Source organism: Drosophila serrata, unplaced genomic scaffold, assembly GCF_035046125.1.
Source record: "Drosophila serrata isolate PLE 108 unplaced genomic scaffold, ASM3504612v1 contig_190, whole genome shotgun sequence".
NCBI lineage: Eukaryota > Metazoa > Arthropoda > Insecta > Diptera > Drosophilidae > Drosophila > Drosophila serrata.
In genome coordinates, this window is record NW_028257088.1 from 1,468,398 (window position 1) to 1,483,946 (window position 15,549).

The 15,549-nt window shown below is 39.3% G+C and overlaps 1 protein-coding gene across 2 annotated transcripts in view; it reads left to right on the forward strand.

Annotated features, from left to right (window-relative positions):
- SPR (G protein-coupled sex peptide receptor) overlaps positions 1–15,549 on the forward strand; it is a 33,669-nt gene that overhangs the window by 8,313 nt on the left and 9,807 nt on the right. For both annotated transcript variants that reach the window (XM_020950499.2, XM_020950500.2), the window contains exon 2: positions 13,771–14,500. In XM_020950499.2, the coding sequence (XP_020806158.2) occupies positions 13,882–14,500 (619 nt within the window). In that variant the 5' untranslated portion in view covers positions 13,771–13,881. The remainder of the gene's footprint in view (positions 1–13,770; positions 14,501–15,549) is intronic.

The window sequence follows — 15,549 nt, forward strand, 5'->3', positions numbered from 1 at the left end:
CGACTTATGAACTGAACAAGAATAATAAATGAAGCGGGCGACGCGAGTGTTCGACTGTGAAATACGCTTTGGAAAATCCACGCGAACCGGCGGATGTCTGCACTTTTTCGGAAATGGAAATGGAACTGGAAATGGGAAATGGGTGTGAGGTTGGAAGATGGAAATGGGATTTGCCCTTGGACAAAAGCGAGTCCATTGAATGGGGCCATCCAAATAATTGTACATCGCCTCTGCTCTCAGAGATGTATCTGCGTCTGTATCTTCACCGTAATTATGAGGCTCTCGGCTGTGTTTCGCTTTTAATTAAAGATAAAGGCTGGACTCCACGCATGGAGAGTTTTCCAAACACATATGGGCGGGTTTGTAAGGTTGAGCGGGTTTTATTATAATTTTTCTTAAAAATATAGGAGACTCTTTTTACACCCTTGCAGGGTATTACAATTAAAGTCGGGAGCCCGAAACGAGGTGAAGGAATCATTTCCGACCCTGTAAAGCATATATATTCTTGATCAGCAAAAACAGGGGAATCTTTCTGGGCATGTCGGAAAGGAAAAAAATATTATTAATTTTTTTCGAAATTTTTTAAGAGGTTACATCATTAAAATTGTCAACAAATTTATCAAAAATTTTAATTTTTCTACATTTTAAATTAAGTATGCACATTTATTAACCTATTCAAAACTAGCACAAAACAGCTTTCCGAATCAAAATTAATGCATTTTTGACAAAGTTATACGATTTTTAAACTTTGATTTGTCGAAGAAAATGTTAATATACGAATATTTGTAAATATCGAATATTTAAGGCTTAGTTATGATCTATTTCCATTGTGATTCTTTTAATTTAATTGCTAAATGCGCATTTTAATTTACTAATTTACTTATCTTTATTAGATAAAACACACATGGCGTATACTTAATTGAAGGGTTTTCACGTTAAGTATACGTCACGTGTGCTCAATTTATTTTAAATCGAAGATTATTTTTATACACTTTCAGGGTATTTTCATTTTAGTCAGAAGCTTCTAACTCACAAAGGACAAATTTCCGACCCTATAAAGCATATATATTCTCGATCAGCATCAACAGGGGAATATTTCTACACGTGAAAGAGAGAAAAAATTTTTTCCCAATTTTTTTCGAAAAATTTTAAGTTAAAATTGTCAAAAAAATTGATCAAAAATTTTAATTTTTTACAAATTCAAATGGAGTATGCAGATTTAACAACCTGCTAAAAACTAACATATGACTGCTTTCCGCATTAAAATTAATGCATTTTTGGCTAAGTTATGAGTTTTTAAAATTTTGATTTGTCGACAAAATTTGCATATAAAAATATATATAAATATTGATTCTAATAATGTAAATATATTATGCTAAGTTATGATCGATATCATTCAATTGGTCAGTTCTTCAAGGGTATATATACAAACTTTGACTTCCCGTAGTGAGTTTCCTTTCTTTTTTTAGTTTAAAAATTATTTCAAGGGGGGGAATGGCTAGAACACAAATACCAGTTTACCCAGTTTATGTCCATTTAAAATTGAAAATTTCCCCTGACAAAAGAGACTCCATCTAACATTTGGTTTGCCTACATAAATCCTCAATTTATTTGAATAATATTCGAGCTAAAATCTGGCATTTTGCATTGACAGGAGGGGGAGGCCACCATATTTAGTCCACTTATCTCCCAAATGGAATCTTTTTGTTTTCGAAACTTTCTTTCGGGGGGACAGAGTAGAGATACTCCAATTTGTAAGGGCAATTTATAGTAAAAGTTTCTCCTGCATATCCAACAGCTTGCACTGGATTTGGATGTTTTGTGTCTTTAAGTTGTGCTGCCTCCGGAGGGGTTTTCCCACCCATTTCCCATTTTCCGCCCGCAACAATAACAAGGAGACACAGCCCCAGAGGGAGGCGGCCGGAGGGGGAGCGGCTAGATAAATATCTTTGCATAATTAAATCCAATTGGGCGCACAACTCGCAGCTTTTGTTTGGGCCAAGTCAATCAAAAGTTGGCCCACAGCTCAGCTGGCCAGCGGCAAATAACAAGAGGCATCTACTGATGGGAGAACAAAAAAAATATATATCTAAAAAGCAAAAAAGCATAACAAAAATGGAGTAGAAAAGAATAAGAATTGGTAGCTGTGGAGGCGCCAACGAAGCAAGACTAATTTGCGGAATGCTAGAGCGGGGCCTGAGCTAATTAAATCAAATTATATAGATATAGATATATAGACATGCTCGGAACCATATATCTTGACCAAGATCGTAAATCGCTTGGCACTTTGACCGCCCGCCAGGCCCTAAGATATATACATATATATACACTCCCCTCTTCTCAGGTACAGATACAACATATGTATCTTTTGTTTATCCCAATTGTGCGTCTCCACAAAATTGATTTACCAATTGCCCATTGACGCAATTCAATTAGGCCAATTTAGTTTTTGGGATCAGGTAAAACAAGAAAGAGTCTAGTTAAGGACATTATTTCAAGCGAAGAAATATTATTGAAATCTGTTTGATTATTAATATATTATACCTACTCCAACAAGCCACAAAATTCGTATGGATTTTCATATATTTTCCATGTGCATGGGTTTCAGGGGTTAGCGGTTTTCCTTTGGAAAATTGCCAATGGCATGATGTTGTTTTCGGTGCACCAAACTGAAGGGAGTTTAAAGCTTAACTGGTGATGGAAAATGTGCAAAAGTATAGAAAAATGTATAAAAATCATGTTTAAAAAATAAAGAAGGGAGTAAAACTTAAATGATTGTCATATTAATATGCCTTTCACACATTTTTTTTTGCGTTTGAAAAATAAATACGTATAAATCACTTTGTCATGCATTTCCACATATTTACATTCCAACACATATTTATTTTTTTGCCCCCTCAAAATGTCACAAATTTCGTCCTTTTATTTCAGTTTAGTTTTGGTTTCTCTATCATTTAAGGTTAGAAAAATACGTTGTTTCCCTCATCCAGCGGTTTCAATTACATTTCATGGCGAATTTTTGTGGCCTCATGTCTAGGATTTCACATTTTCCCCCCATTTGGGTTTTTGGTTATTTATTGATTTTTGCATGCGGTTTCGCATTTCTTGAGGGAACTGTAATTACGGCAAGGCCTTAAATCGGTTTAATTGAGATGCGAATATAATACATACGAAATATATATAATATATACTGTTCAGATAAAAACGGAATGAATGCGAAACATACTCGTACCATCATCATCTCCTATCAAATGCTTGTCAAATGTGACTGACAGACCGAATGAATGCTTTTTGCTTTTGCCGGTGTGTTTTTTCTCCGTATTTTCGGTTTTTTGTTGAACGATAATCTTGGCTGCTGTCTGTTCGCTTGATGGACACTATTTGTTATTAAATTTTGTGGCCAGACCCAGTGACGTCATTGGCATTAATCAAGCCCAAGCCAGAGGAGGTCAAAAAAAGCGAGGAAATTTAATAATTAGAGCAAAGGGAAGGCTTGTTAAAATGATTTCTAATCACTTAACTTTTTCGTTATTAAATAACGTTAACCTTTATATCGAGTCTATTAGTTCTGATGTCCTGCGATCTGTCCAAGGATCAGCAAGTCCTTAATTTTGTGGCTGCCTAATTTTGCGTATAATCGGCCAAGTGGCCCTGCAACTATTTGCAATTTGGCAGCCAAGTGGCTTTCCACGACATTAGGTCCTGTCTAGAGGACCTACTCACTCACCTACTCAACTTGCAACCATTTTCCGCTCCAACTCAAAGCTCTCCCCAGCGGCCACTGGCAACAATGGGGCAGGAAAAAAAAGAAAATGTTTTCAGACATTAGCGGATTTTTTCTCTACATTTTTGCTATTTTTTTTCTGTTGCTAGCCAAAAGCATACTCGAATACCGGATTGGTTATAGAACTGGCAAAGTTGTCAGCGGGCTTAACGGCCACGTTTCATAACAAACCCTCCCAAACCCAAAAAAAAAATAAAAGCCAGAAAGTTACTGGACCAAGTTTGACGGGGATTATTTCGAGTTTTGGGTTTTTCCAAGGGGCTTTGCCAACTTTCCACTTGTTAGGTATAGATTATGTTAGATTAATTGCTATATTCCAACATTATTGAAGGCGATTTGTTCATTATTTAAGGGTATATGTGATGATTTAGGGACTTTTCCTTCAAGTTTAAATTATATTCTTGGTGACGCTTTAAATTTTTCGGTGCTTAACTTGGGGCACACATGTTTGTGGCTTGTGCCGGCATTGGGTTTTCCACACATCTTGTCTATGCTATTTTCCTTGCCTGTTTTTCCACTGTATGTGTGTGTGTGTGTGTGTGTGTTTTTCCTGCAACACTTTAGCCACTTTTCAATGGAGGCGGCAACGGCGGCCCAAAAGATTTAGCCCCGCCTGCTCTTCGCTCTGTCTCTCTGTCTCTCTGGAGGAAAACTCGTACATTTTCCACAAACATTTGGCAAATTGTTATAGAAAAAGCCCCATACACACACACACACCATGGGGAATACACACACTGGCATGTGTGTGTATGTGTGCGGATAAATTTGGTTGCGAAACTCGACTACAACATATGTTAACGACGCATTTGCCTGTGAATGTCTGCAGGATATGCTCCTCTTGGATTCCACACCCTGTACTAGGAAATCAGGCTACTTATGTGGTGTAAAAGAAATGATATTTAAGAGATTTAATAATTTAAAAATTACATTCTTAATATATATTATTTGTTTGTAGAAAGTTAATAATTTTTGATGCAAGTTCTAGTGTAATGTCTCCCCCTTTTAAAGGGTATTTATTATCCGATCTTTCTTATTGTTTTCCGTATGCATTGCCACAGCACGTGCCGGTTAACACACACACTCTCACTACTGAGACTCGCTGTAAACTCGCATTACATAAAGAGGAAGCCATGCGAACTTGGCCAAAATTGAAAGGATCTCGAAGGGAACTGAAGGACTTGACTGGCTGAGTTAGATTTGTGGCAACCGAAGAGTGAACTCTCTCTTGCTGCTTCGCACTCCCTTTCCCTCCTTCTCTGGCCGAGCGAATGACAATGGCAATTACTTGGTAAATTACTTTGGGCCTGGCTAAATAAATTTACCAAAAGATTCTCGCCTAGAGAGAGTGCAGGCCCTAATGATTTGCATGCCGGGCACAGCTTGAGCGAGGCACTTGGGGAGAGGAGAGCTCATTATGTACATGGTATGCTCGGAATAAACCACGAAATCTTGGCCAACACCCGCTGCGATTTAGCCACATTTTATTTTGACTCTAGATGGAATTATACTTGTACTCTATGGGTTTTTCTAAGCATTAGATATTCGAATTTGAAGCTTACCTGGGACAGAACTAGAGAAGGTTTTACAGTCATAGAGTTGATAGATATATTAACTCCATCTAGATGATCTTGGTATTTCTCTAAGGAAATTATTCAATACATATGAGAATTCATCCTTATATCTACCCTAGTCTCAAGTAACTTTTCCAAGAATCCTCAATATATGTATTACCTATTAAATGCTCACTGAGTAGCTCCCATTTCTGATCGATCTGGCTCTCGGTGCGTATACTTGTTTTTCCATTATTTCACACACTCGCACACTCAAGGGCATTTGCATATTTTGCAGTTGCTCGGCATAACGGCAAAGGTAATGGCAGAGCCGAAGGACAACTTTAACTGTAAGCATAATGCCGCCAAGAGCTTTGCCATGTAAATGCGTGCCATTTGAAATAACGAACTGCATTCCACACGCACCCTTGGCCCTCGGTGGCAATATATTGTATTTATTTAAATGTAGGTAAAACTCGGGGGCTGTCCTCGAGGTGGAGGTCGTTGAACCCATGACCATGACGGCGTGGCTGTTTTTTTTTTCCTCTATTGAATCAGCATTTTCCACTTCATTTCCGGCGCCAGGAGAAACGGAAGCGGGATGGCCGCCATTTTACGGCTAAGCCGGTGGCATTCAAATTGAATTGGTAATAAAAAAAAGCTGCAGCAGCTGCTTAAATAATACAATTCTATTTGAATGTTTTAAAACTGCAATGCGGAAAGGGAATTCATTACTGTGGTTAAGCTAACTGCATTTATTCTTCTTTGTACTTGAGCATTTAAGATCCTGGCTACTTCCTTCTTTTGAAGAAATCTCTTAGGAGCTAGACTCACTTTTCTGGCTCAATATGCCATATATTTCGAATTGCCCCTCAAATGACAGTATCTAGTTTTCAGAGCATGTAGACACTCTCCGGAATTAATCAGTTAATGCCGCATAATCTGCTACATGGCCGCCGAAGAATATATTTTACAGACACACACAGAGAGGAACGTGTCCTTGCCACTCGATGGAGGGGATTGGGGAATTTCTGGAGAGTTTTCTGCTGCGTCCCTATAGAGCTGCCACCTCGGAATCGCATGAATTCTCGATTCAGATTGAGATTCCGGCTGTGGCACTGCTTTTTTCCCTTTAGTATCCTGCAAGGCGGCGGCCTGTCATGTCGAGGCAGACATCTAATCCTTTTTATGTGCCCCAGACACGCAAGGTGCCCCCGTCTCTCTTCCTCACCCGGCGAGTGGTGCTGCCAATTTGTGTGTGGCGGCTTATCACTTATCTAGGCGGCTTTTCCGCGAGCACAGTTTTCCGGGGGAATCTGGCTCTCCATCCGAAGTCAACGATGCGTGCAGAGTGGCCGGCAAAAAAGTTTCTCTTCTAGCTGAGAGAGAGCCCGAGGTCCTGGCAAGTTTCGGTGGAAAATCCTCCTTAGCCGGAGGCCAGTCAGTCAGTCACTGAGTCAGTCAGTCAGCCATTGTTAAGGATGATGCCTTTTTATTTTAATTCCCAAATCGAAAAAGTTTTCGCTTTGGCGATTACGGCTGGGAAAACTCTAAACGCTTTAAGCGATGCCAAGCTGCCAGTGGAAAAGTGCCTGGCGTATGTGAACAACTACTACTAATTCAACATGTCTGGGAAGTTTCCTATCTCGGAAAAGCCGGCCAAGTCTTATCCCCTAAACGATGGCAAATGATTAAGTCTACAAGTTGGCGTGAAAGGAACTCGGGCGAAAGTGACATTATGTATGTACATTCTCCACATTTTCATTTATTATTATTTCGGTGAATTAATTATGTGACTTTTCCCTTAGCCTCCCCTCTAGCCGCTGGCTGTGAAATTTATTCATTGCAGTGAGAGGAAAAAGAAAACGAGAAGAAAAGTTAAAGAGCAGCCGCAGAGAAAACAAGGAGATGCCAGGGAAAACAAACATTAAAAAAAAAACGAAAGAAAATGAAAGCCAAGAGACAAAAATTTCAACAGAAGCAGGGGAAGAGTCGCCTAAATGGAAAATGGAAAATTACTTAAGCCATTCGAAGGCACACACACACACATTCCCCTAGTAGCCGGAGGCCCAGCCCCGCCCCCATTTTCCCACGCTTAAGGGGCATTTCCCATTTTTTTTCCTTGTCCTGGTAAAAAGTACAATTAAGTTCATCTACAAAAGCCACCATCGGCCCCTGCTCCTAGCCAGCTTTTCCGCCGACATCGTTCTATTTGATCGACTTTTCTTCTTGGTTTTTCTGGTTTCGCTTTTTTATTTTTCTGTGTCATTGCTGTGGGCTTTGGGAAAACAAGTTCTGTAAACGGCAAAGTGGGCGTGGCCGGTGGCAGTGTGGAAAATTGTGCGAAAATGGCATCCTCAGTGCTGGCAGTGCAGCTCCTCGATTGTGACCTTGCAGCTTACATAGCTCACAAAGGAGCACCGATATTTGGGAAAACAAAAAGAAAATGGGAGAAGAAAACGTATGAGTGGTGGAAAGCATTGGGAAAAGGGTTCATTAATTACTTGAAAGCCTTAACACTTTGTTTTCTTGCAGAAGGAGAGGCACTAAAACCACTTGAACTGATGGTCATTAGGAAAGGTGTATCTCCAAATGAAGTACTAAAAACTAAAGGAGTCATGGGGATGTAAGAACTATGAATTTGTAAGGATTTAAAAGTGACTTGGGAATTTTCAGGAGTCCCCTCTTGAAAAACCATTGACTCCATCCATCAATTACATTCTGTTTTTGTCGGAACTAAGTCTGAGGCACACAACACACTATATATATTGGAAATTCATTTAGGGGGCCACCAGGGGATGTCCTTGGGCTCCTAGCCAAAGGAAGAGAGCCACAGGCGAAGGAGGCGGAAGACGAGGCATTTTAATGGCAGTTTTAGTTCCACTAATCGCTTTATGATGATGACTTGACTATGCATAAGTGTGGGCGCGTGCAAGAGAGTGTACGTGTGTGCACAGAGAGAAAAGTAGGTGCCTTAGATTAAGGTTTTCCCTAAGGTCTTTCGAGACTTAACTTGGCAATTATTTAATGTTTTCAGCTATTTAAGCTTAATGATTTTTAAGCATGCAAAGGGATTTATTTGAAGTATATCCTGCAAGTCACTACTAGTTTCCCTCAGTGCCCTTGGGCGTGTGCAGGCCTCTTGTACGTGTGGGTGTTGTTTGCAAGTGAGATTCGCATCTGCGTTGTCCTAGTTAAAGTTTTCCATCATCGGGGAGGCGCTCACGTAGTAATGGATCAAAGATGGCGGCTAATGCCTCTGTGTGTGCGGGAAAAGTGGGAAAAGCGAGACGGCAATGGAAAACAGATCAGAGTGGCAAACAGAATCAGAATCAGAATCAGAGTCAGAGTCGGAGTGTGTGTCAAAAGAAGAGCCTCTATAATTAGTGGAAACGAGAGGGGGAGCAATCGATGTGCAACACCTAACTTAATTAAAAGGAAAGCCGTCGCCATCTGCCCACCAAAGTGAAGTGCTTTTATTTTGGAAAGCCTAATCGCAGTTGAAATGGAGTTTTCCTAAAGGAGAAGCCAGAGTCCATAGTACTGACATATTGGGTTAATTTCACAAGGATTAGACTTGTCTTTCACCTAGAAGAACACAACACATTAGTCTGATTAGTTCTCAAAACTATATTTTATTAAGAGATGGAGAGAGCTCTGGAAAATCCTGCATTATTCTGTTTATCAAAAATGTGAAGAATGTATTTGCGGTTAGCTGTCCTTACCTTGCTCTCGAAATTCAATTGCGGAAATTGCTTTTCCTCTACGTTTTTCCCATCCCCCACCCCCACCAAAAGAGGTTTGTGGTAATTCACATATATGGATTGCCTTCAAAAATGCAAAACTTGTGAATGCAATTGGCATTTCCCACAAACAAGCAACCAAATAAAGTTGAAAAGTGCACGGAAAGAAAATTATGAACATTAGAAATTATGAGAAACCATAAAATTGCTTGGCTGTGGCTTTGTGGCATTACAATTATTTTAATGTTGAATATATATCCAATAAGAAAGGCCGCTAACTTCGACACCCCGATATAGTAAAAATAGAGGAAAATGCAATGATATAGTAGTCCGATTTTCATTACATTTTACACAAAATTCTAGGTTAATATATAATGGCTATATATCAAATTTGATGAAAATCTGTTGAAAACTGGAAAAGTTATACTTAGTTTTTCTTTAAATTTTCCGATTGTTCCTATGGCAGTTATATATATATGTATATATATAGTCCACCGATTCGCCATGCTCCGAACTATATACTAGTCAAATTATATAGAAGAATAACTCCATAGTTTCACTCAAAAAGCCTAAAATTGTTCCAAAACAAATCTCTCGCATCTGTGCTTATGATTCCCAACTCGTTCAAACATCCCCGGAACGAAGTGACTGCTGCCGGCCGAGTCTTAGAAAAGTGTTGTTACAAAAGTTGCAAGTCATTGTTTATTTGTGTTCAAAGTAAGTAACTGATCATACAAACATACATACATACTTTCTGATCATACATATTTACGGATTTTAGTTACTTACTAGTCAGAGATACTTACTGTTCAGAGTTACCTAGTTTCTTAATGCTCATAATTATTTACTGATCATAGTTAGTTAATGTTCATTGATACTTACTGATCATAGTTTCTGGTCATAGATACTTACTGATGATTAACTACTGATCAAAGTTATACTTTATATGGTCGGAGATAAATGCTTCACTGCGCTGCTGTAATAATATTCTAACGAATATTAATTTTTTCTCTGTGGAAATGTTGGAAAATGATGGCTTGGCTCTACTGACAGACATCGTGCGCGGCGTGGAGTCGACTCGAGTGAAATTTCCCAGCGGACTTCCCTTCGACGAGCGTTGAGAGCTCCGGCGAAGGCTAATTAAAAAGAAGGAAGGAGCGAAGGAGCAGAGCTAACGAGTTATTTCCGCTTTGGCTTTCAGCGATTCTGCAGCTGATGCGTTTCCCCTTCCGTTTCATTCCATTTCGCCTGGTTCCGTTTCATTCCGCCCCGTTCCGTTCCGTTCCGTGATTGCACTTTGCATGTTTTCCGCGACATTCGATTTGGCGTTGATTGGCAGCCCACAATCAATGGCAAGTTGATTATTCCATTTCGTTTGGTTATTCTCTCATTTTCCTTGGACAATTTTCCCGCCTTCCGCTTTCCGCTTTTCCCGGACCGATCCGATCACTTTTAATCCGCGGCAAAATAGCTGGAAGTAATTCAATAATTCATTCAATTGTGTTCGAATTGTGCATTGTGCGTTGTAGTGCTGTAGTACGATTTGTAATCTAAAATAAATACATTTGCAGCGACAGCAATGTAAATAAATTAAGTCATTCGGGAGCTATGTAAAAAAGAAATATTACACAGGCATTTAAATTATATTTAATTCGAGTTCACAGCTTAGGCTTAATTTATTTATATAGGTGGACGATAAAAAATGGCAGCTTAATTGGATTTATGTCAATTCCAAATGCACTTTAATTGCTTTTTGCCGCCTCAATTGAGCGTTTTGGCACATATTTTGCGATTATTGGTTTAAATTTGAGCTGCTAATCCGATTTAGTAATTCCCCCCCATTTTCCCCGCACTTTCCAGCCACATTTTCCGACTTGGATAACCCACTTAGGGGGCATTACGCATGTAGAACATGCTGCCAACGGCGAGAAATATGCCAATGAATGGGTTTTCTTGCCTTTTCTTATTTTTTTTCTGCGTGGAGACAACCCCTAACCTCTGACCCCTGAGCCCATACTTCTTCTTGGACTTATGTGGGTCAATGTGACCATGACGAGAAAAGTGGAAAGTGGAAAATAGGAAAATAGCAAACAGAGAAACAAATATATGGCAAAAGTTTGGGAATGCGCAAAATAAAACCATTAAAAAGGGGGCCAGCATAAACATGACATAAACATGCGGAATGCCCGGTTATTAGATGTCTTTCTCTCCTGAGATCATAATGGTCACAAAAGTTGCCATTTTGCTGGTAGATTAGAGTTCAGAGATAAGATCTTGGCAGCCATCACAGAACTCATCATCAAAGTGATTATAAAGGGGATTATAAAGCAGTCGTAAGCCATTCAAAATGTGCGGGTGACAAAGAATAAATTTCAAAAACTACAGCAATTTTCAGTTGCTTTAAGTTATATTTTAGCTTATGGAAAATTTTATTAAGGGAGTAACTCAAGTGTTTTGTTTTAAATAAATTTATAATAATAGCTCTTTCATTTAAAGCCAACAGAGAATTTGTTACAACAAAGTAGTTTCCTTTTCTGAATCCCCAAAAATCTATTGTCTCTCGTATCATCTCCCTTGAGTTTCCATTCCCTAAAAACCGGACAATTAAATTAGCTGAATCATGTATTTTATCAATAATTCAGGCAATCAAGAGAAATATACACAATCTCTCTTTCTCTCTTTGGTCGAATCCCCAGGAAACACAAATCAAATAAGGAACGTTCTCGGAATAACTAAAAAGATTCCATAACCGATTTCAATATTGGGAGGCTGCTGGGCTGACAAATAAACAAAACAGTTGTTTGCCTGGGCAAACCTTTTAGCAAATCGAAAAACGAAATCAAAATGGAAATCCGAATGGAAATCGCACACAAAAAAAATGTGAAAGTTTGCCCCTTTTGTTTGATTCCCAAAGCGGAAGCAAAGTTTGGCCATTAGGCAGTGGAAAACTGGCTCACAAGTTGGTCCAAATCAAGCCTTGATTGTCCTAATTTAGTCTCAGAAGAAAAAGAAAAGAACTTTACAATTGCACTTTAATTTGCTGCAGCAAAAGAGACAGAGACAACGGAAATGGAAAATAAGGAAGCCTTTTAGATTTTTTTATACTTTTTATACCCTTTTTGTGTATTCTAAGTTTAGTGAGAAGCTTGTAAAACAGTGAAGGAGAAATTTCCGACCCCACAAATCATATATATTCTTGATCAGCATCAACAGGCGAATTTTTTAAGCCATCTCCGGCCGAAAAAATTTTTTTTCCGAAATTTCCCATTTTTTTTTTACAAAATAGAAAAGGGGTTACATCGTTAAAATTGTCAAAAATTTAAAAAATTCTAAATTCTAAAGTGGGTATGCAGATTTGTTAACCTACTAAAAACTAGCATAGGACAGCTTCCCGAATTGAAATTAATGCATTTTTGACTAAGTTATGAGATTTTTAGATTTTGATTTGTCGAAAAAATTTAAGTATACAAATATTTGTAAATATCGAATATTAAGAGCTTAGTTATGCTCAATTAAGATCTTATAATTTAATAGATAAATTTCCCTTTTTACTAGAACTATTTATCTTTATACATTTTGAACTCTTCTCTCTTCTGAGACACATGGCGTATACTTATTTTCAGGGTTTTCACGTTACGTATACGCCATGTATGCTAGATTTTTCTTAAATCGAAGACTTTTTATACCCTTTATGGAGATTATTAATTCATGAAGAAGCTTGTAACAATATGAAGGAGTCATTTCCGCCCCATAAATTAAATATAATCTTGATCAGCATTAATAGGTGAATATTTTAAGACATGTAGAAAAAAAATCGAAAATTGCACATGTACATTTTATTTTGAGTATGTAGATTTATTAACCTATTAAAAACTAATATAGGACTGCTTTCAGAATTAAAATGAATGCCTTTTTGGCTTAGTTATAAGTTTTTTAAATTTTGAATTTTTATGAAAAAAAAAAAAATATTAAAATAGAAAGCAAATTTGCATTTTACCCAAAATTCTATATTAATATGTAATGGCTATATATAAAATTTGATGAAAATCTGGTAAAAACTGGAAAAGTTATAATTAGTTTTTCTTTAAATTTTCCGATTGTTCGTATGGCAGTTATATATATATGTATATATATAGTCCACCGATTCGCCATGCTCCGAACTATATACTAGTCAAATTATATAGAAGAATAACTCCATAGTTTCATTTAAATAGCTTAAATTTGTTCCAAAACAAATCTCTCGCATCTGTGCTTATGATTCCCAACTCGTTCTAACATCCCCGGAACGAAGTGACTGCTGCCGGCCGAGTCTCAGAAATGTGTTGTGTTACAAAAGTTGCAAGTCATTGTTTATTAGTGTTCAAAGTTAGTTACTGATCATACAAACATACATACATACTTACTGATCATAGAAATTTACTGAGCATACTTTCCTTATGTACATTGATGCTTACTGTTCAGAGTTACTTACTGCTCATACTTATTTACTGATCATAGTTAATTACTGGTCATATACCTTGACTCCTTCACTGCGTTTTAAAGTTCTGAGTGAAACTATAATACCCTGCAAGGGTATAAAAAGGGAAATTAAAATACTCAAAGGGTATATTTATGCACATAAATATGGCTCACTCGATGTCTATTTTGTTTCAGTGCTAAAATATTAATGTTCTTTAATTTTTTCCCTTTACAGCAACGCAACCTCAGCCATGCCGGACTGGCCAGCCTCTCCTGCTAACTGAGAGACCAGGTTGCTCCTGGGAAAACTTACAAAAAGGTTTTCCCCTCTCTCGCTCTCTGAACGATGGACAACCTTTCGGTTTCGGCCGCTGTGGCTGGTTTTGCCTCCGATTCAGGCGGCTCCAGCTCCAATCCCAATCCCAGCTCCAATGCGAACCCAAACTCCGGCTATGCGCATGACATATCCGCCACGGAGGTGCTGTACCAGTGGAGTGCCAATGCCGTGTCCGCCTCCGTTGCATCCGCAGCCTCGGCTGCCTCCCGCCTCGCCGCCGCCCCCTCACCCAGTCTGCCGCCGGATATCGCCGTGGGTGGTGATCCTCCGGGCATCCTGCACCTGCTGCATCCCACTGAGGTGGCCGCCAACGAGTCCGGTCGCTTCAACCTGCTCGACTACGGCATGGGCATCAATGTGAACATGAATCTGAACACCAGCGAGGGCTATGACGACTATAGCAACTACCAGCAGTCCATGGGGATGGCCGGCGGAGGAGGATGCCGGCAGATGGAGGGGAACATGAGCTACTGGAACCTCACCTGCGATTCCCCGCTGGACTATGCCCTGCCGCTGTACGGCTACTGCATGCCCTTCCTCATGATCATCACCATTATCTCGAACACGCTGATCGTGCTGGTGCTGAGCAAGAAGAGCATGGCCACGCCCACCAACTTTGTGCTAATGGGTGAGTACTCTCTTCTTTATAAGCTTCAAATAAAAGGGAAGGAAATGTTGCAAGTGTTGCAGGTTTCGTGCCACATGCAACTCCCACGACTACCAAATAATCCGGAATAATTCAAGGACAGACACGAAACACAGCCATTTCCTTGACATTCACTGGCACAGTTTTCCCCCATTCAGACGCCGCCTTTATGATTATTATTTATTTTTATTCGGAGGCCTCGGCACGTCGCCCCCCTTTTTCTTTTTGGTGCTTAATGTGGCACACAAACAATGTTAAATCAGGCAGAAGTTTTGCGAGATTTCAAAATAGCTCCCTTTACAGATACACACAGGCATTTATATACACCCAAGTATATATATAATGTGTATAGTATCTCCGATCCCTTGATGGCCCTGTAACCTTGCGTAATGCTGAGATATTCTAATAGCCTGTGTAATGCTAATGGCAAAGTCTGAGAGGCGCAGGGTACTTTGTTTTTTTGCCGCTGATTTATGAAAAATCCATTGAGAGGAGGAGGAAGTAAACCCCTTGGAAACATTCGATATAAGTCCCTGGCAAGCTTCGACTTTAAATTATTTCACTGTCAATGGGTTAAGTGCCCCTGAGGACGACCTCAGAAACCCCCTGCCCAGAAACGGGTGTCAAGCGCAGGCCAAGGCTAATCGCAAATCGGAGCGAATGACAGAGGACACGGGGATCCGGGGATCCGGGGACACGGGGACACGGGGACATTGGGGATTCCTGCAGCAGGCAACCGCAACAGGGTCAGAAGCGGCAGAAAATGGCCAAAACCGCTCGAGAGCAGAGCGAATTAGGCACTGCAAGAAATAAATGGGTGAGCAAATAAGTCAGCTATCTGAATTTTCCACCTTAAAGAGAGATTTTTACCCATACTATATGATTTTGAGGAAATATGTCTGATTTCCCAAGAGGTTTCTATAACTTTTCCCATGGAACCTATAACTTTTACTCTTAAATTTTAGTTTACATTTTGTCGCTGTGTAAAACCCAGCAAAATGTGCAGACAGGAGGACTGTTCGTCCAATGAG